The sequence below is a fragment of the Mytilus galloprovincialis genome, chromosome 5, assembly GCF_965363235.1.
Source record: "Mytilus galloprovincialis chromosome 5, xbMytGall1.hap1.1, whole genome shotgun sequence".
In the NCBI taxonomy this organism is placed as follows: domain Eukaryota; kingdom Metazoa; phylum Mollusca; class Bivalvia; order Mytilida; family Mytilidae; genus Mytilus; species Mytilus galloprovincialis.
Genome location: NC_134842.1, coordinates 97058026 through 97080878, shown reverse-complemented (window position 1 = coordinate 97080878; position 22853 = coordinate 97058026). Strand labels below are relative to the sequence as shown.

Genomic DNA, 22853 nt, shown 5'->3' with positions numbered 1-22853 from the left:
TACTGTTTAAAAAGGGGGTGGTGATTGTGTAGGCCAATATGCATGATATACAAGCAAGAAAATTGTTCAACTTGTTTAACTTTTTGTATATAACGAGATTTAAATGTCTGTTGATTTCCATGTACATTTTGTACATGTACAAATGATTAGTGATATTTAGCCAAATATTCGTCAGGGCTTTAAAACTGTAACCAAGAAGACCATTTGGATTAAATGGTAACTATACATCTCTCTCTTTTTGGAACCAGAAAAGGGCATACTATTTACATTTTTATTTTAAATGTATTTAAAAACAGTGTTCCTACCCAAGATCCACCTCCACATGGAAATTCTTTCAAACACAACGTTTTTAGTTGTGTTTCAAATGCAAAAAATGCGCGGTTTGGCTCTACAGTCGTCATTTTAACATATATAAAATCTCAAAATGTGGAAAACTTTTGGATGGCAACCAGCAACTTCCAAGCAAGGACTGAAGCTCATAAACTCAACAATCAATCCTTGCCGTCACCGGTTTTCACCAGTTCTCATTCACTGCTGTATTGTAACGGTTACTGGTATAAGGTAGATAACTCTGACTCCTTTTACTAAAGATTCCCCGGGAAATAAGCCGGGACTATTTTTTTGAAGGAAGTGACGTAACGAGATCATTAGATGGAACGCTGGATCAGCTGATTGGGATGGATGACGAAAATGAACCTTAAAAGAAATGCAGAACATACACAAAGATTCTTAATTATCCAATGTACATGTTTATTTCAAAACAAAACTGATACCTTATTAAATGCATACAAAGAAGACAACATTAAGTCTTAATGCAGGTTACACTTACTTCTCCTAAAAAAAGCTGTTGTGATGACGAAGTAAAGACCTGCCAATATTGGCAATAAGTTATATATCACAATCAAATTAATAAAAAAAATCAATAAAACAGGTCTAGAAATGTAAATTAAATTCTGCCATGGAACATCAAGGTTTATTATCAATAGGCACTTTAATACCGTGTTAGTCTAGTTCACAAGCAGCAATGACCATTGCCCTTTTTGTTAATTAGAGTGCCACAATTTAGTCAATTAACAAAATCCTATTTTTTTCTATCACCAAAAAATATATGAATATGACAAATATGTGTTATTACTGCCAGAGATATATATATTGCCAATGAGGAACCAGACCTTACAAGAGATAAAATGACACAGAAACCAGTAACTATAGGTCACCATACTGCCTTAGAAAAATAGCTATTCCCATACTGCATTCATCTACGTCTACATTATGCATTATGTGCATACTCAACTGTAAAAGGCCCCAAAAGTGACAAATGTAAAACAATTCAAACAAGAAAAATAATGGCCTATAAATTCATGAAAATATAAAACAAATATGTAGCACATAGAATGTATGGTGCTTAACATGCTAGTCGGATTCCCAACACTTATACTAACTATGAAGTTTATCTTAAAAAAAATAAATATTTTTTTTATCTATTTCAGGTTTTTTTTAGATTAGATTTCCTTCCAACAGAATCAAGTTCCCTTTTTATTATTGATTATTATATGTATTCATTCATTTACATGTAAGTTTAAAATATAATGAAATTATTTGCAATATATTATTTTTGATTGCGAGATAGTTCCTTTATTTACTTCAGAAGTAACTAGCCTCAACAATGTGTAATAGTACATTCTAATGCAACAACGTTTGTAACGTTCATTTTGATTGGATAACGTCACTTTCTTACATGGCATCAATTGACAATTGATGCTATGGGACGTACGCGCAAGCGCAGACGACATATGACAGATTTTAAATACATGTTTTAACGTTGTTTTCTGTTAGTTTCATTAGAATGGAGATAACAATATTGTATTTTAAGCTCCGACGGCATCAATTTGGGATTTGATGGTCGCAAATACCCGTTTACTGTCTCCGCTAACGTGTCGCCAGTAAACTTAATTTGCGACCATCAAATCCCCAATTGATGCAGTCGGAGCTTAAAATACAATACAGTTATCTCATAATTAGTAAGCACATACTATTATTCTTATATTTAAACACAGTGAACCAACACCTGAAGTAAGGTGTATATTAAAAAGTATTCAAATTAGTCCTTCACTAGATAAGGTGTTTTTGTCTTTATTATTGTTTTATTATAATTCTAGTAATATTGACTATAAGGCGTCTGAATTATTGTATTTAAATTATAATGCATTTCATTAATCAATACCATCCTTGGCTAACAAATATAATCTAGAAATGAAATGCAAGTACTTGTAATATATTAGACAAATGTTACAAAATCAACTTGAGTTGACTGTGAATATAAAAAGTTCAAAATGTTATCCACAATGCTTAATTTAATTTTTCCTTTCTATCCTGTTTGATATACAATTTTATTTCATTAATTAATTAATCAATCAATCTTTTGACTTTATTTCTTGCTAATACAACAATATGCATAAGAATACATGTACATGTAATTCACAGATTGCTATGAGTATGAATGAGAAAAAGACATGCAGCTTTTGCAATACGCAACAGGCAACAACATTTGCACTAGACAGTATGAAGTGTGAAGGTTAAATATTTAATAACTACTTAAAAACCTTTGTATGTTTAAGTGCCAGTCTGCCTAAGAATCAGGCAGTGGTGAAAACGTGACCAAAAAAACCCACCCAATTTGACATTGATTTCAGTTCATAAAATGTAGTTATGCACAAAAATAACAATCATTTCTGTTTTTTGTTCTGGTAATAGAAGATACAATTTGGTTGAAATGCACTAGAAATTAACGAATAAGGGGAGATAACTCTGTAATTTGCTATCATTCTAACCAAGTTATTTAATATTACCAGACACACACAAACGAAAGACCAATTATTTTTAACTCAGGATGATGATTAGTATTAAATAGCATGATTAGCTCGGTGGTTTTTTTTCTGATCATGTTTTGATTTTTACCTAAATTGCCTGATTCTTAAAAAGACTTGCAGTTAAATATATATTGATGGAGGTGAAAGAAAAGTGAATATTTAGCGAATTTAACTGTTTACTAGATTATAGTATTATTGTACTGGTGGAGAATTATTTTATGTTGTACATAAATGAAGTAAATCAGTAAATCATTCATGCTTAATTTTTAAGTCCATCATCAATTTTTATAGACTGCAAAAATTGTTTTGGGATAGTCGTCGGCCAAAGACAAATTGGCTTCTGAACAATAACTTTAGTTTAAATGAATTGATCTCCATGAAATGTTTTAAGGTTCAATACCATAAACGAAGGTTGAGTTGATTTTGTGGATGATGCTTCCATAACGGATAAGGAAATGTAAGAATTTTTCTAGTTTGAGGATAACAACTTGTGTGTAAATATTTCAATTGCTCTAAAATTATAACACAATGTTTAATACCACAAGCAACAGGTTTGGGGGTTATTGTGTCAACAGTTTAGGAATTAAGGTTAAAAAACAAGTATTTTTTCCTATTTTCCAGACAATAAGTTAACTTGTGTGCAAGTGTATAGATCTCTCTGACATTGTACCACAAGGTTCCATATAAGAAAGGAAAGGCTGGGATTTAATTTGGGAATATTTGCCAAAGGGTAAAGGGCCAAAAAATATTTTCAACAGTTTCAAGAAGAATTGAACTGTATTACACCATAGGTTTGTAAGTTCTTGGTCCACATTTATTTTGTGTCAGAAACCTAAGTTATGTCAAAAATTTCATCACAATCATAATCCACAGTATGAAGCTTGAATATTGTATTCAAATTTGTTCAGGGTTAGGTCAGTCTTATCAGGCTGTGCTCAGTGAAGCATTTTAAAAAAATAAAATTATTTGGATTCTATTGGCTTTCAGGGTAGAATTTTACAAGTTCTAAAGCAATTCTAATTTCAATGCCATTGGACTTGTTGTTAAGCATGTAGACTGTCAGTAATAGCAGTAACCAAAAAATTTAAAACAACAAGTTTATTAATAATTTCTTTTTCCGAATCACTTTTCTGGATTTACCCTCATCAGGAATGCTCAAAGCCAAAAATTTGAAATCCGAAGGTGTATAAGTACAAAAACCTTTGAAGAGCTATATGTCAGAAATACTTTAAATTATTAATACAAACATAACTTTAAAGAAGCAGGAATGATTTTACACTTGTCTTTTTGTCTGTCTGTACACAGTTTTACTTCAGCTTTATATAACATTCCTTGACTTGAAATCACTTAACATGTCCAGGAGTCGAATCCACAATGCTCTTAAAAACATTTTCAGGCAATAGTCTTATTAAAATGGAGATACCACTATTAATCATCTCAAAAATGTATTACATTAAAATTTTTAACTTGTTTTAAAATTATAATACATATGTACATTCTCTTCATGTTTCTATTTCAGATGAATGTTTAAAGGAAAAAATTTCAGAAGCAATGGGAAAAGAGCATGGCAGTTTTGTTGCTGACATACTAATCAAATCAAATTTGTTTATCATCTGCAGGAGTTGCATTAGTGTGATAAAAAAAATATGTGACACTAAAACCATGTTTAGCAAAAATCTTGGAATGGCACTTCCACAAACTACTTGCATCTCTATCCCCAATTGCAGTGGGGACGCATCAGCTGATCATTCCTACTCAATTGAAAGGTTCAATAATAAATCTACACGTACATTAAACATGATTTCAAATTGTATCATATCCTGCATCTGTTTGTTAAATCAAGTAAAAAAGAATATTTTTATAAATATATTTGGTGATATGGTATTACAATGTATTGTCAACATTTGAGAAAAATATCAAATAAAGGAAATACAGGAAACCTTAAAACCACTTAATTACCAGCTCCTGACTAAGGACACACACATAACTAATGTGGCAAGGATAAACATGTTTGACAGTGTTGACCATCTTCTAACTATTGCTCTTCACAAACACATACTATATAAAATAATGTTTGAACGTTACCCAGATGTTATTCTAATATCATTGCCATAATATGTACTTTGGATGTGTGATATCTCCTCTGTAAAGTTGGTATAGATACATGTAAGGCTACTTAATTGAAAACAGTGTTTCTCTTGATGATATCATAAGTCAATATATCAATAAGAAAAGTATAGGCATAATTGTATAATACATTTCTGATATAATTGTTTTTAACTCAAAAGGGGCAAAATATACCAGTGGGACAGTCAAACTCACTAATCCAAAATGAACTGACAATGCCATGGCATAAAATGATTAACGAAAAATATTGGGGTTATCACATGTCACACCATGTTTCAGAAACTATTTATGATTGTTGCATAAAACTTCACACACAAGACGCAGGGTATATCATGGTGCAGCTGTTTATTTAAATTTATTTCTTTATTTTTGTTAAAAATATTTTCAGTGAATCTATACATAGCGCAACACCAACTGTTCAGGTTGCCAACACAATAATAGACCATTCATATATTATCAACAACACATTGGTAAACCAGTTGAAATATAGAAAAGAAAACCTTGACAGGATACTAAAAGATACAAGTAACACTACAAGGAAATTAACTGGTATAATATTTTAATTCAAATCAATGTTTCATTTTACAGTGCTTATTTGTAATCAAAACAAGAATGTTTTGCTATAGTAGTGGCAAATTGTTCATTATTTACTTCTTAACAAAAAGGATAATTTTATATTAACTTATGTTTACATTATAAAGTTCAGAGGATTTCACAAATTTGCTCAAATACATGTTCCTACAAAGCAAAAATATGTTTATAATATATATAGTTCCTTTTTAGCATAAATACATGTACACTTAATTTATACATTGTAGTAATCATATGTTTTTTTTTCTTTAGATGATGAATTATTGGAAATACAAAAAATATCACATGAAGTAAAAACTGTTGAAGACATCATGAAGTTATTCAAGGTCTGAAATATCTATCATAAATATATGAGTTAACATATTAGATATATTATACTAATGTAGATATTACAAACATTTTTATTTGTGCTTTCAGCAAAAATTTTCTATGGCATTAATCATCAAGATATCGATACACTTTAAAGGCATGCTATAAAACAATATAAAAATAGTATTATGTCGTCTAATTCAAGTCTTTATAGACTACTGTTTTAAATAATATAAGGACGTTTAAAATAACAATACATCTAATTGTGACTATAAGTAAGTGCTTAAATGTCACATAGAATGTTTCTGATTCCTAACATGTTTGTGAGGTATGTTTGAAAGTTAAATTTGATATATTTTTCATGATTTTTATTTTGAATGTAACACTTTTTCTGATTGGCTAATAGAGTTTTGTCAATCTGCTTACAGACATTATTTTGTCATGTGACAGTTTAATCCAGCTGAAAAAGAGTTGAACACTTTAGAATAACCTGCTACATGGTTTATTCAAAGTGTCCCATATTTATTTATGTCATTTCTTCATCGACACAAAATAGTTACAGTCAATCATTAAATTGTCTTAAAATTGATATGTTCATCATATCTTTAGTGTAATGTTTAAAATAATTAAATGAATTTTTCCTTCCACTAATCTTAATTTTCACTAATAAATTTGTCGGTGCCTTGAAAAATATTTTGGTAGTGCACTTATCCGTTGATAATTAAGTATTTGTATGATTAGATTCCATCAATAAATGCAAGTGTGAAAGCTGAAATAATAAGAGAACTGAAGATGACTTGTGCAGATTTAGCGACCAAAAAAATAGAGAGAAGTAGTGTTCTTCTTCAGAAGAAAGGAATAAAAAACATGGTGAAGCAGGAAGATGTTATCAATGAAATATTCCAAGAAGTGAAAGATAGGTTTGTTAACCTACTATACAATAAGTATAATAAGTTTAAATATGAAATTTTGTTAATGGTTACAATAGTCAGCCTGGAGCCAAAATACTCTCGGTGTTTACCTTTGATGCAGGAAGCATACTTATGACATCATCTACTTTAGGGACCAAATAAGATAAATTCTTTTCATAGAATTTTTTTAAGTGAAATTTTAAACTGAAATAATGATTGAAATTTAAATGATTACAGATTTACCTTCTGCAAAATTTTTACAGAGCTAGCTACTTTCATATGCATATCATTATTATTAATATATATGTTCTCATGATTACAGATTTCCGTTCCTTTTAGACATTCTATCAAGTGTAGCACATAAAAATGATAATGTTCCCATTAAATATGGACACATTAGTGCTGCATATGCCATACTAATGTCAGCAAGAGAACCTGAGCTCTCATTATTTCAAAGATTAACATCAGTAATATGCATTAGAGGACATATGGAAGATATGGTATGTATTTATAAATAACATATAACTAAGAGGGGGACAGAACAGATTGTTAATCCAAGAAATTATTTGTCAACCAAAGCGAGACCAATGTAGGACATTAGAGGATTTGCCCTGAGTAGGCTTAATTACCTACCCTGTATTACCCAATCACAATCTGGCATTTTGAAATTTGACATGAAGTATAATCAAAAATTTTATATCCTTTGATTGCACTGTTTTAAAAACATTGTCTAGCAGATTTATTTTTCTAAGTGATGTCCGTTCAGTTTTTTTGCCTGCCTTTCCCCTTTCACCCATGATATTTAAAGAAAACATTGTACTACATTTATCTAAATAGCATTTATCGAAAATCTGTATTTATTTCTTGCATATCTATTTCAGATTTTTACTTGGGAGGTGTCATACACAGACATGAGTTCAAATCCAACTGAACCTTGTATGTTTTCTCTTGCAAATACATATGCTTTTAACAAACCTTGCATGCTTTCCCTTTGGATGATGGCTGTAGCTTAGAAATGCTTATTTTAATTTTTGCCTGCTTATAGCTTATAACAAATATATTTACTTAAAATGCTTTCTTTATACTAACATGTTGTTGTAGATTCAAGTCTCCATAGTACAATTGCAGTACACCTCTTTGGTGATGTTGGTTCAAATCCAACTGGTGACCACAAATACATATGCTTTTAACAAATCCTTGCATGCTTTCCCTTTGGTGATGGCTGTAGCTTAGAAATGCTTATTTTAATGTTTGCCTGCTTCCAGCTTATAACAAATATATTTACTTAAAATGCTTTCTTTATACTAACATGTCGTTGTAGATTCAAGTCTCCATAGTACAATTGCAGTACACCTATTTGGTGATGTTGGTTCAAATCCAACTGGTGACCACAAATACATATGCTTTTAACAAATCCTTGCATGCTTTCCCTTTGGTGATGGCTGTAGCTTAGAAATGCTTATTTTAATGTTTGCCTGCTTCCAGCTTATAACAAATATATTTACTTAAAATGCTTTCTTTATACTAACATGTTGTTGTAGATTCAAGTCTCCATAGTACAATTGCAGTACATCTCTTTGGTGATGTTGGTTCAAATCCAACTGGTGACCACAAATACATATGCTTTTAACAAATCCTTGCATGCTTTCCCTTTGGTGATGGCTGTAGCTTAGAAATGCTTATTTTAATGTTTGCCTGCTTCCAGCTTATAACAAATATATTTACTTAAAATGCTTTCTTTATACTAACATGTCGTTGTAGATTCAAGTCTCCATAGTACAATTGCAGTACACCTATTTGGTGATGTTGGTTCAAATCCAACTGGTGACCACAAATACATATGTTTTTAACAAATCCTTGCATGCTTTCCCTTTGGTGATGGCTGTAGCTTAGAAATGCTTATTTTAATGTTTGCCTGCTTCCAGCTTATAACAAATATATTTACTTAAAATGCTTTCTTTATACTAACATGTCGTTGTAGATTCAAGTCTCCATAGTACAATTGCAGTACACCTATTTGGTGATGTTGGTTCAAATCCAACTGGTGACCACAAATACATATGCTTTTAACAAATCCTTGCATGCTTTCCCTTTGGTGATGGCTGTAGCTTAGAAATGCTTATTTTAATGTTTGCCTGCTTCCAGCTTATAACAAATATATTTACTTAAAATGCTTTCTTTATACTAACATGTTGTTGTAGATTCAAGTCTCCATAGTACAATTGCAGTACACCTCTTTGGTGATGTTGGTTCAAATCCAACTGGTGACCACAAATACATATGCTTTTAACAAATCCTTGCATGCTTTCCCTTTGGTGATGGCTGTAGCTTAGAAATGCTTATTTTAATGTTTGCCTGCTTCCAGCTTATAACAAATATATTTACTTAAAATGCTTTCTTTATACTAACATGTCGTTGTAGATTCAAGTCTCCATAGTACAATTGCAGTACACCTATTTGGTGATGTTGGTTCAAATCCAACTGGTGACCACAAATACATATGCTTTTAACAAATCCTTGCATGCTTTCCCTTTGGTGATGGCTGTAGCTTAGAAATGCTTATTTTAATGTTTGCCTGCTTCCAGCTTATAACAAATATATTTACTTAAAATGCTTTCTTTATACTAACATGTTGTTGTAGATTCAAGTCTCCATAGTACAATTGCAGTACACCTCTTTGGTGATGTTGGTTCAAATCCAACTGGTGACCACAAATACATATGCTTTTAACAAATCCTTGCATGCTTTTAATTCACTATTCTTGCTGGCTATAGATTGTACTAGTTTTTTTTAAATTTTTGCTTGCTGTCAGTATTTATTCAAGACTGTCAATTTAGTGACAAAATGCAGATGATTACAAAATTTTTTTTTAGATTTAGATATTTCATTACAGAACCAGAGAGCAACTGTTAAATGACAGTGATGCACATTGCCAGATTATTGGGGTGTTTGCTTTAAAACTTGACCACACTTGTACCTTTATAAAATAGTGGTTTTTTTCATTTTTGGATGATAAATGTTTGATCGTTAGATTTATATGTTGTTGTATTTAGGGGTTTGCCAGACTTAACAAGCTTGGATTGACCATGTCCACATCCACAAAACTAAGGCTTTTAGACGAGTGTGGTGACCTAAACTCACAAGGTTTGAAAGAATACCTGCAGCAGTCACCGCTGCTGAAAATAACTGGAGACAACCTTGATGTATACATCAAGACAGGGAATTTAACCACAGTCAACAGGAATACTGACCTGCATTTGTTTGCCTCAAATGCAATCACCTGCAGAATTGCTACACCAGATATGTCAACAAAATTCCCCAAAATAGATGAACTGCAGCTACAGGCCTCTGATGTTCTGTTAAATGATGATAGACTTCATGTTTTGAAAGAAGCATTCACAATTTTGATATAAAGAAATTGACACAAGTTACTGTTTCATTATCATTGATTAGTTGTATTTCTGCTTTTTATAATTATTAGTTCTTCAGAAAATATGATTGATTCTTTATTTGCTTGTTGTGTTATTCTATATGAACTATATGTTAAACGCAGGACTTCGGGAATGTTCGGAGAGCCGACAACCTTGCTTCGGAAGTTGGGCAACCAGAACGTCCATTTTGACGCCAAGTGCTTCTTCCGCGGGTTACACTAATGACTGGACCGAATGACAGGACCGAATGACAGGACCAAATGAAAAATGCTAATAACTTTTTCATTTCGCAAAGGATTGATCTCAAATTTGAAATATAATAAGATTTCATCATTTGATAAATAGATTTAAAAAAAAAAATTAAAAAATTTTGTAAGAAACTTTAGAAAACGTGACATGACCAACTCTGATAATGACAGGACCAACATCGAGAATGACAGGACCAAATCAAATTGCTAATAACTTTTTTGTTTTTCAAAGGAATTATTTCAGATTTGAAATATAAAATGGTATGTCATATTTTGAAACCAAAATGTTATAAAAATTATAGATTTATTTTCAAAAACTTTCGAAAACGTGACATGACCATCGCTGATTGACAGGACCAACCTCGACAATGACCGGACCAGATGAAATTGCTAATTTCTCTTTTATTTCTCAAAATATTTTTCTAAAATTTTAAATATAATAAGATTTCATCATTTATCAAATAAATTTAAAAAAAAATACACAAAAAATATATAAGAAACTTTAGAAAACGTGACATGACCAACTCTGATAATGACAGGACCAACTTCGACAATAACAGGACCAAATAAAAATGCTAATAACTTTTTTAATTTTCAAAAGAATTATCTCAGATTTGAAACATAAAATGATATGTCACATTTTGAAACATTTATGTTATAAAAAATAATAATTTATTTTCAAAAACTTTCAAAATCGTGACATGATCCCATCGCTGACTGACATGACCAACCTCGACAAAGACCTGAACAAATGAAATTGCTAATTATTCTTTTATTTCGCAGAATATTTCTCTGAAAATTAAAATATGTGAAGATTATACCATTTTATACATAAATATAAGAAAAGGTATAAAAAGCTTGCTGAAATGTGACCTGGTTAACGTTGTCAATAACAGGACAATCCTCGACAATTAATGACAGGACCAAATAAAAATGCTAATTATGCATAACATTTGTCAGAATATTCCTCTCAAATTTGAAATAATGACAATTAAGATCATTTTGCACATCAAATAAGAAAAATATAGAAAAAAAAACGTATTGAAAGCTTGCGGTTGTGTGACCTGACCAGCATCGGCTATGATCTGGCCAATGATTTTACTGAAATTGTTCAATTCTGATCCATAATTAGTAAGATATATCTTATAAATTCAGGAAAATATATTCTATGGTGGTTAAAATTCTTGACCTAGCTACTAAACATGCTAAACGTATGTTGGCAGAGAGTCACAGGACATGCAGAGTCACAGGACAAAAAGACACGAATGATCACTATATTTAAGAAAGAGATCTTGAAATATTTATATGTAATTACATATAATCATTTTATAGTTTAAGAGATTGTTCATTAAACTATAGATAAATTCAGATTTATTGAATTGTCATCATAATATTTCTTGACATCATGAAGCCCAATTTAAGCCACTTTGAAAAGGTATCAAACCTTTTAAAGTAGTCCGTGAAAATGTTTGATTGAGTATATTTTATGAAAACATTTGAAACTACCAAGAAATCATGCATGCAAGGGTCGGGCATACTTCAAGAAATGTTTATTTGTTTATTTATTATGAGGGGGGAAACTATCAAGATATACCCTGCATATACTCAAGCATACATGGAAATAATTATTTAATGTTCTGAAAATATTGAATAAAACAACGACTTGAACTATTATGTGATTTTAATTACTGTCATCACAATCTTTATTGGATTTATCAACTTATTTATGGCTTATGTCACACCTTTTGTTTGTTACCTTATAATTGTTTTCAGACGTGTCAGATTATGTCCATTAATTAATATACAAAATAATCTGAATGAATGAATGAATGAATGAATGAATGAATGATCTTTATTCTCAACCCAAATACATAGTTAAATTTAAGATATAGCATGTGTGAAATATCAATTAATATGATAAATATTTACACCAAAGATAAATAAAGTTAGCTTTTTCCCTTATTTTCTAAAAGCTTATAAATCATTCAATCTTAATGTGTGTGTTTTAATTATTATTATTAATTTCAACCAGGATTTCTATAGTAGGGACTATGGTCATTTCACGTTTTCGCAATAAAAAAAATCTAGATTTTTTTTTCTTTAATTGATATTTTAAAAGATGAGATCACATTTTATTTTAAATCTGACATAATTCCTTTTCAAAATTAAAAAGTGAATAGCATTTTTATTTGGTCCTGTCCTTGTCAAGGTTTGTCCTGTCATTGTTAGTGTTGGTCAGGTCACATTACAGCAAGCTTTTAGTATTTTTTTTCCTATATCATTCCTATTTTTATGTATAAAATGGTTAAATCTGACTATATCTCAAATTTCAGAAAAATATTTTTTAGAAATAAAAAGTAATTAGCAATTTCATCTGGTCCTGTCATTGTCGAGGTTGGTCCTGTCAGTCAGCGATGGTTATGTCACGTTTAAACTTTCTATATTTTTTATAACATTTATTTTTCAAAATATGACATATTATTTTATATTTCAAATCTGTGAGAATTCCTTTGAAAAATAAAAAAAGTTATTAGCATTTTACTTTGGTCCTGTCATTGTCGATGTTGGTCATGTCATTATCAGAGTTGGTCATGTCACGTTTTCTAAAGTTTCTTACAATTTTTTTAATTTTTTTTTCTTAAATCTATTTATCAAATGATGAAATCTTATTATATATCAAATTTCAGAAAAATATTTTGAGAAATAAAAGAGAAATTAGCAATTTTATCTGGTCCAGTCATTGTCGAGGTTGGTCCTGTCAATCAGCGATGGTCATGTCACGTTTTCGAAAGTTTTTGAAAATAAATCTATATTTTTTACAACATTTTGGTTTCAAAATATGACATACCATTTTATATTTCAAATCTGAAATAATTCCTTTGAAAAACAAAAAAGTTATTAGCATTTTTATTTGGTCCTGTCATTCTCGATGTTGGTCCTGTCATTGTCAAAGTTGGTCATGTCACATTTTCTAAAGTTTCTTACAAAACTTTTTAATTTTTTTCTTAAATCTATTTATCAAATGATGAAATCTTATTATATTTCAAATTTGAGATCAATCCTTTGAGAAATGAAAAAGTTATTAGCATTTTTCATTTGGTCCTGTCATTCGGTCCTGTCATTCGGTCCAGTCATTGGTGTAACCCTTCTTCCGCTGCTAGGGAAATATAAATAACAGAATCGTTAAAAAAACGAATTTAGTTACAGTTAAACAATATATTTGTATTTGTTTTTATTATATATCATTTATATATAATATCATCAAAACAAATATAACTAAACTAATAAATATAATTTGCTACATATTACTTGTAATAAATGAAGTTGTGTTTTGTAAGTTTTTTGTTTTAATCCGAAATATATAAAAACAAAATGTCTGCGCCCATAAGATTTGTAAATTTTCACTATTCTCGACTGTTTTGCACATTTTGAGCTTTTTATTGATCAAATGAAATAAATTTAATGGGAAAATCCAGAAATAGATCACGGTCAAGGTCACCATTACCTTCAAAGAAAAGAAAATCAAGATCGAAGTCCAGCAGCAAAAAGAAACATAGTCGTAGGCATAGTTCATCAAGTTCTGATTCATCCAGTTCATCAAGCTCAAGTTCTAGTTCCCAAAGTTCTAATCCCTCAAGAAGAAGATCATCAAAAGATTCTAAAAAACATAAAAGAAAGAAGAAACATAAATCTAAGCATAGGTGAAAATCTAGCATTATCGTTTCATTTACCAGCACTTGCAAATGACTGGTAACACTAACAAGTTGAAGACATTTCGGCACGCAAGTCAGAAGACATTTTGGCATCATTGTGGACATTTCTCAAGTGCTAGGTGCAGATTTGTCTTGGTGCCGAAGTGTCTTCCTCTGGTGCAGATTTTTGGAATGACAATTTGTCTACAACACTTATCTTGTTTGTATCTAATCCAAATAATAATAACCTCTTGAAAGGCTATTTTATTTTTTGCTTTGACTACTTACAGCGACTCAAAGCAAAAAAATAAAATAGCCATTCCAGACTTTATAATTATATGGGGGGGGGGGGGTTCTCATTGGGCGCTTCTGATGCCGAATCCTGCTTTCTGTTATGTCACATTCCTGTATCCCGCATACACTATGTACATAACAAATTTCATTTTTTTGTAATTTCCTGTGTCCCGCTAGACTTCATTTCCTGTTTTCACGGCGCAATAATTCGACTTTCACGTGTCATGCTTAGACCCACTATTTGGCCTAGTTGGTATCATGTCGTTCCAGATTATTTCATTTTGTTCAGGCTCAAGTCTATACTCCCCATGTTGGTTGGATTGGTAAGGGAATTGAACTTCACCCATATGATGTTGGCCACTAAGGTAAAAGGAAATGGCTGTAAATCACTCCAACCAACTTGGACAGGATATAAATACTTGTGTCTAAATGACATGAGAACATCTGATCATGGTGTGTTTTCGTTTATCAAATTAGGGTTAAATTCTAGCTGACATAACTCAATTGGGTTTTATAAGTCCAATTGAGCTTATATTACATGTAGCTGGCCTAACCTTTTTGGTTATTAGATATGTTAATTATCGAAGAATTGTATGTGTTGAAACCAAGAAGCTACTGTCAAGACAACAGATATTGAGCAAGAGCAATTTTTTTTAATTGTTTACATTTATAACTGAAAATACTGATGATGTAAAATAACGTATATCTGCATATGCAAACTCCACAACAGCAGATTTTATTTTTTGTTATAAAGCTCACTTGGTCACCCTTCAGAACATTTAATTACTCAATTATGTCTTTTTTTCTTTTTCATATAAAATTTGTTGCTCCTTGTCATGCATTTAACTTAATATTATGACAACAAAAATTTTATTTTTTAAGGTCATCTTCAAGCAGTTCTTCAAGTGCCTCTAGGGAAAGAAAAAAATCTAAAAAGAAAAAGAAGAAACGAAAAAAGAAAAAGTCTTCCAAAGATAAAGTAGAGCCAAAACGAGAATTAGAAAAACTTATTAAAAATGAAGACGCGAAGCTTAAAAGCAAGGAAAAAGAAACAAAAAATGGTATAAAATAGACATAAAAATTAGATAGACCAAATTAAGTACATGACCAATATCAGTGAAAATAAATATATTCATGATGTTGAGAATCACATATCATCCACTCATCGAATTGGATGTTCTATTTGATAAGTCAATTTAGAATAAGATATATATATTTATCCAACTATAACAGCATTTAAGTGATTAAACTACGGTGCTGCCAAGTCATAGGCAATTATAAACATTAATCATACTGTGACCTATAGTTGTAAAACATCTATGTCATTTGATCTCTGGTGGAGTGTTGTCTTATTTGGAATTATACAAGCCGGCATAGTTTTATATGACAACAGATGTTAAGGCCTTTTATAGTTTGAAATTTGGTAAGGCCCATAGGGGTTTTGCTCATTTTGGAGGTAGCACTAAGTGGTGACATATAGTTTCTTCCTTTCACATCACTAAGTCTTCTTTTTTATGCCCCGCCTACGATAGTAGAGGGGCATTATGTTTTCTGGTCTGTACGTCTGTCTGTTAGTCCGTTTGTCTCTGCGTCCGTTCGTCCCGCTTCAGGTTAAAGTTTTTGGTCAAGGTAGTTTCTGATGAAGCTGAAGTCCAATCAACTTGAAACTTAGTACACATATTCCTTAGGATATGATCTTTCTAATTTTAGATCAAAATTAGACTTTTGACCCCAATTTCAAGGTCCACTGAACATAAAAAATGAAAGTGCGAGTTTCAGGTTAAAGTTTTTGGTCAAGGTAGTTTTTGATGAAGTTGAAGTCCAATCAACTTGAAACTTAGTACACATGTTCCCTATGGTATGATCTTATTTTAGAAAATTAGATTATTTACCCAATTTTACGGTCCATTGAACATGGAAAATGATAGTGTGAGTAGGGCATCCGTGTACTTTGGACACATTCTTGTTTGTATTATTTTTCAAGTTATTCAATGTTTTCTCTCCTTGTTAATACTAATAAATCAAGTCACTCACGAAAGGGACATTTACACAACACCTGATAATACATGCTAATCAAAGAAAATTTTCTTAAACTTCTATTGAGATTAATAGGGGTAAAATTTTAAGGGCTAGCATTTTTGAAAACAGAAATACTTAGAGATTAAGAAAACAAAGAAATAAAAGACAAATTGATATTGATTTTATTTTTTAAGTCAGAAGTTGTGTCACTTAACTTTTTAAGCAGTATATTTACAAAATATAATTGTATTTGAAATATTTCATCGTTTCTTCTTTTAGCTGTTAGATCCATGAAGCCGATGACAAAAGAAGAATGGGAAAAACAACAGAGTGTAATTAAAAGGGTGTATGATCCGGAAACGGGCAGGAACAGGTAACGAACAAACAATTATATTGTATTGTGACTATTGTAAATTCATTTATAATTTCTTCAGTACTAATTTTCCTGAAAAACTTTTATTTTTGTAATTTTTTTTATATTTAAGCCATGGATTGGCAAAAGTATTCCAGATCATTTGTATTTAGTTGAATATTTAAATTTGTCATTCACCCATACCCTTGAAACCAAGAAAGTAATAACAAATTCAAAGTAGTCAAACTTGATTTTATATTTTATTAAACAAAAGCAAATTTTGTCAAAAAATCTTTTTCAATCCAGAATTTGCTTCATTATTTATGAAAATCACACAAATATTTCAGTTGTTTGAAAATACACTACCCTTTGACAATGTTTGATGTTGGTAATTATAAAAATAGAAACAAAATAAAACTTTGAGAAATACAACATTGATTTATTTTGTAAGCATTGTCTACTCAAGTTGAGGGAGACTATTAATTATTATGTTAACAGTCATATGTTAATAGTTATTTCCTAATAAAGAGTATTTTACAGTTTTATTTATATTTTTCTCTAATTTTCATGCTATTTTCACATTTCCTGACCGGCATGAGAAAAATATTTCTAATCACTATTGAAAAATTTGTTCTCAGCAAATGATTGGTTGGAATTTAATTGTGACGTTAAATTTTCTTGTTTTCTTCTGAATTTTCTTATTGTGACGTCATGAAAAAAGGCAACCATGCCTGATGACGTCACATCAAAAGTACACAACTTTCCTTAAATCTTTGAAAAGGAAGGATAAAAATCATTAGAGAAACAGATTACACAAGTGTAACTCATGTAACTCAACAGTTAAATTTTAATTATTTAAAAAGCTCGGCAAGCCTCACACTTTAAATATTGAAATTTAACGGTCTCAAGTGGAGAAATATCGTAATACACTTGTTGCAGTTGTGGAATCTATATCTATATTATTTGCTATTTTTCTGCCATTTTTTGTTCCATGGTCTATTGCACTTGGAATTATTGTTCTATTGTACATGTGTGCAGTCTTTTGCACTGACCTGTTATGACCTCTTATTCTGAAATCTAATTAGTTGGAAGGTACACAATGTATTCATGTTGTCCAATCAAATTGGGTCTTTTAAACGTTCTTGGGTATGTATTAGGTAATTAAAAAGTTATTGAATGTGTAACAGTGCAATAGTATACAGTTATTTAATATGTAACCATGCAATAGATCAAAATATATTTCCCAAGGTATTCTATTGCACTGTTACACATTTAATAACTGTTTTATTACGTAATAAATACAATTTGATTGGACAACATGAATACCTTTCATCTAATCAGATTTCAGAATAAAACGTCATAACAGGTCAGTGCAATAGACTGCACACAGGTGCAATAGAACGATAATTTCCAGTGCAATAGACCATGGAACAAATAAAAATGGCAGAAAATAGCAAATAATATAGAAATATAAATAAAACAGTAAAATACTCTTTATAAGTTAATAAATCAAAATATATTTCCCTCAGTATGAAGATCAGCTGATTGTTCTATTGCCCAAAGCCAGCGGCTTGGGACAATAGAACAATCAGCTGATCTTCATACCTCGGGAAAAATATTTTGATCTATTGCATAGTTACATATTAAATACTGTATACTGATGCATCTTAAAAAGTCCAATATTCAGGTACACATTTACTTCAAACATAGGAAACAACTTTCATAACATTGTATCTCATCAAAATGTCGGTTTTCATTGATAAAAATATCTCCCTCTACTGTAGATTTATTTATTTTTCTTTAAAAAAAAATCTATGACAAATCAACATTCCTGGCAATTTTCTCAGAGGATGATATCTTTCTTTAGAAATGGCTTATACAATTTAAATTGATTGAAATATCACTAGTACAGATTAAAATTAAAAAGTTAAAAATCTACATCAAACTTAAAACCAAAGTATACTAAGGAAATATTTAAGGTGGTACCTAACACTACAGGGAGATAACTCTGTAAAATCAGCTAAACGTTTAAATTACGTTGTGTTGTTAAGGGGGCTCGCGGGTCTAAATCAATTTTTTTATTTAATATAGGATTTCTCTATATTTTTCTATAAATGAACTTTATCTTATACTTAATAGAAAAATGAAATAAAAAAAATGGGGTCACCGTTCATTTACACTCACAATCTGCCTTCGAAAGAAGCATACATTTTTGTTAATGTCCTTTTTTTCTGTTGAACTAATAGGAGAAATAGCGGTAATATCGAAATAAAAAAAGAACTAAATTACAGAAATCGCTTAAATTTTACAATTATTTAGTTTATGTACAGCTTATTCGAAAACAATAATAAAAAGTATAGGTCACCGATGAGTTAAAAAAGATGTTTCAATTTTAATGCCAAAAAATGGCATTTTTGCACCAAAGGGAGATAAATTGGAGCCTTTTCAATGATATCTACATTTTAAAAGTCACCTGGGGCCAACACGAATTGATTTTTTGGAATGATTGTTGTACCATATGATAAAGTAACAACTACTAAAGGTAATAAATAAAATTTGTAATAAAAAATTAATGTTTAATTTTTTTCTGAAAATCTTAGATCCGCGAGCCTCCTTAAGGGAATATTAAGCTTCTCAATGATCAAAATTAATGTTTGTCAAACTGCTATATAACCAGTGTAATTTTTCTGATAAATTGGTTGGTTCAATTTTTTTGAAATTTTTATATTTTTGTCAAAGGGTCAAAGTAAATATTTTGTCAACATTTTATGAAAATTAAACCAGCCAAATAAATGTTAGTCAAGGTGTTGGGTACCACCTTAAGACTCATGTTTAACATCTTTTCCAAATCTTCTAACAGAAATTATTATTTTAAATTGATTGATTTATGGCGCCAGGACATTGGTGTCTTATAGAATGAAGCTGTTCACCCTGTGTTTGTTATCTTTATTTATATGACTAAGTCGGTTTTTATATTATTGGGAAAAAATTATCTGTAAAAATCAGTTGGAAACGGCTTAATTCAACAGATAAGTATGTGGCAGAAAAAACATTCTCCAACATAAAAACAAAAGACAAGCATTTTTTTAAATATAGAATTGACATTCTAGGTTGGTCAAAGGAGATGGTGAAATTCTAGAAGAAATTGTTAGCAAAGACAGACATAAAGAAATTAACAAGGTAACTCTTGTAGGATATTGCCTATAATTTTTGGTTCTAAAGAAAAGCAGAATATTCAGTTATTATTCAACTTAATGTGAATCAATTCATTATTTTTCGTGCTCTAACGATTTGTGTAGATGGGTAAATGTGAACCAAGAATTGAAATGTTCAATGAAGTATATATCTTTTATATGCCTGTATGCAGACTCATAAGATTAAATATCCAAATATTATAAATTTCCATCAATCCATAAAAACTATGAGGATGTAGATACGACATTCAACAATGAACAAAACTCATATTTCGAAACAAGCTTAGAAATAAAAATAGTAAAACAATTCAAACGAGAAAATGATATTGCCTATATAAAAAAAAGGTATGATACACAACAATTAACTAACCACAGTTTAACAGGCTCCTGACTTGGAACTGGCACATACAGAATGTGGAATGGTTGAATATAATAGATTCTTTTATGAATGATAAAATGTGTTTTTTTTTCTCCAGAGGAGGCGCAACAGTCTGCACATATATTATCATCTGTTGCAGTGATGTTATGTCATTAATTTTATATCTATTTGTTTTTTATCTTTTGTAGCAATCTACACTTGGTGATGGAGTTTTCTTCCAGGCTAAGATGGGGTTGAATAAAAAATGAGAGATCAGCGTTTTCTTTTTGACTCATTTTACAATAACAGTGTCAAATGTTCAGTGTTGCATGCATAAAGAACCAATTATGAAACTATGATTTAATTCTAGAAACACAATGTGTTCAGAGAATTTATATATGCAAATAAGTAAAAACATGCTTAACTCTTATTGTTAACTTATGTTAATTTATGCATATAGGCTTTAAGCCTTTGTTAAGATATTTTAAATTATTTGTGAGTGTCTTTCTGTGAGTAGATCAGCAAATAAACAAACTACATGTATATTTAATGTTTTAATCGTTTTTTTGTTTTTCATTATCTTGAGTTTTGTATAAAATAAGGAAACGAGACATATTTCAAAAAGAGTCAAGATGAATAGAACTTTATCAATTATAGGTAAGAATTAAAGACCTTCATCAATGAGCAAACCATAGTATATAATGTGCCAAAAAAAGGTAAAATGACAAAATTACTGAACTCCCAGGAAATTCAAAAATGGAAATTTCTTTATAAAATGGTCAAAATAAAAGCCCAAACACATGAAAAGAATGGAAAACAACTGTAATATTCCTGACTTGGTACAGACATTACCTTATGCAGGTCGATTGGTTTTAAAGCTAGTGAAACCTCTCACTTGTATGACAACTACGGATAGTTTCATGTACTTTTAAGTAGTAGATAATAAAGATGTTTCTTGTTAGAAGATCGTCATTACGACTCCAATCTTAATTGACAAGGATAGTCTTTTTTTTCTGTCAAAGGTCAATGGTTCTCTCCTGAATCCCCAGCTTCTTCCACCAATAGAAACTGATTGCCATAATATAGCTTATAGTTTTAAGTGGCATTAAACACCAACAATCTTTTAATCTAATGTTACTTTGACTATGTAAAGAGAGATAACTCTGTTTCATGTTTCTACAATTACTCACTTCCTGTAGGAGTGAGTCCTTTTTCTGTTAATGGTCGATTGTATAACATTGGGCTTATAGTTATTAAAGTATTAAAATTTATTGATGTCCTTCTGAGTAAAAAATGGTAGCAGTGCCTGGTTGAAAGGAAAAGACATCAGAGTGTATAATAATAGAGTGTAAAGTGGAGAGAAAATATAAAGGTGGACAATATTATACCCCACCCCAAGAACAATGCAAAACTGAAATCATTTGAACTTTACAAGCAAGAACTTTTGGCCTGGAATAACTGATTTAGATAGCAAAAAAGCAGGGTGTTGTAATTGCCCTATTCCTACATGAAGGTAATGAATAAAAAAAATAGAGAAAAACTGTTTGATCAGATTAGATGATTTAAAGGAAGACACTGGTTGGACCTCACTAATTACATTTGTGAACAAACATCTTGTAAATAAACTCATCATAGATACCAGGACTAAATTTTGTATATACACCAGACGCGCGTTTCGTCTACAAAAGACTCATCAGTGACGCTGGAATCCAAAATTTAAAAAAGCCAAATAAAGTAAGAAGTTGAAGAGCATTGAGGACCAAAATTCCTAAAAGTTTTGCTAAATCCAGCTAAAGTAATCTATGCCTGAGGTAGAAAAGCCTTAGTATTTCAAAAATTCAAAATTTTGTAAACAGATAATTTATAAATATAACCATATTAATGATAATTCATGTCAGCACAAAAAGTGCTGACTACTGGGCTGGTGATACGCAAAAGATGACTTAGACGACAGTCTTGCAATGAAGATTTTGAAGATTTTAAAAGGGGACAATCCATTCAAGATTATGTAGAAACATTTGATGCTAAGTATCGTAAAATTGAAAAGAAAATACAAATTTGCGCTCTGAAATATTGACTTTCAACTGTTGAGAAAAGCCAAGATTTCCAAAGAAGAAAAAATGATGGAGAACATTCAGGCAACAATAATCCCTAATCTAAAAGAAAATGACAAAATACAGTACAAACTGCCTAATTCACACACATGTAGTAAAGTAGAAAAAGTAAAAGGGAAAAATAAACATTGATATAATGTTCAAGATGAAGATGAGAAAAGTGTAGATTCAGATAAAGTTGACTTGGAAAGGGTCACAGGTGACAGTGGCGAGACTAAAATTGGTGTAAATACGACAAAATTGTTCCTTTTTGAATGACGCTGAAATTGCTAAACAAACTGAACTTTTAAAACTCCATAATTTTGACACTTATGAAGAATGTGATGACATAGTTCAGAATGCT

General features: G+C 30.5%; 2 protein-coding genes across 12 annotated transcripts in view; one reads left to right on the top strand and one right to left on the bottom strand.

Moving 5' to 3' along the window:
* The window catches only part of LOC143076819 (leucine-rich repeat-containing protein 43-like), a 42304-nt gene extending 31855 nt beyond the window's left edge, over window positions 1-10449 (bottom strand). For all 11 annotated transcript variants that reach the window (XM_076252705.1, XM_076252704.1, XM_076252703.1 and 8 more), the window contains exons 1-2: window positions 10417-10449; window positions 306-452 (exon numbers count right to left, since the gene is read on the bottom strand). In XM_076252705.1, the coding sequence (XP_076108820.1) occupies window positions 306-401 (96 nt within the window). In that variant the 5' untranslated portion in view covers window positions 402-452; window positions 10417-10449. The remainder of the gene's footprint in view (window positions 1-305; window positions 453-10416) is intronic.
* A 3395-nt stretch (window positions 10450-13844) lies between these two features.
* LOC143074872 (uncharacterized) lies at window positions 13845-20941 on the top strand. Its single transcript, XM_076250097.1, has 5 exons — window positions 13845-14188; window positions 15356-15534; window positions 16772-16865; window positions 19955-20024; window positions 20606-20941. The coding sequence occupies exons 1-5, from the start codon at window positions 13950-13952 to the stop codon at window positions 20663-20665; spliced, it is 642 nt and encodes a 213-aa protein (XP_076106212.1). The 5' UTR covers window positions 13845-13949; the 3' UTR covers window positions 20666-20941.
* The last annotated feature ends 1912 nt before the right edge of the window (window positions 20942-22853 follow it).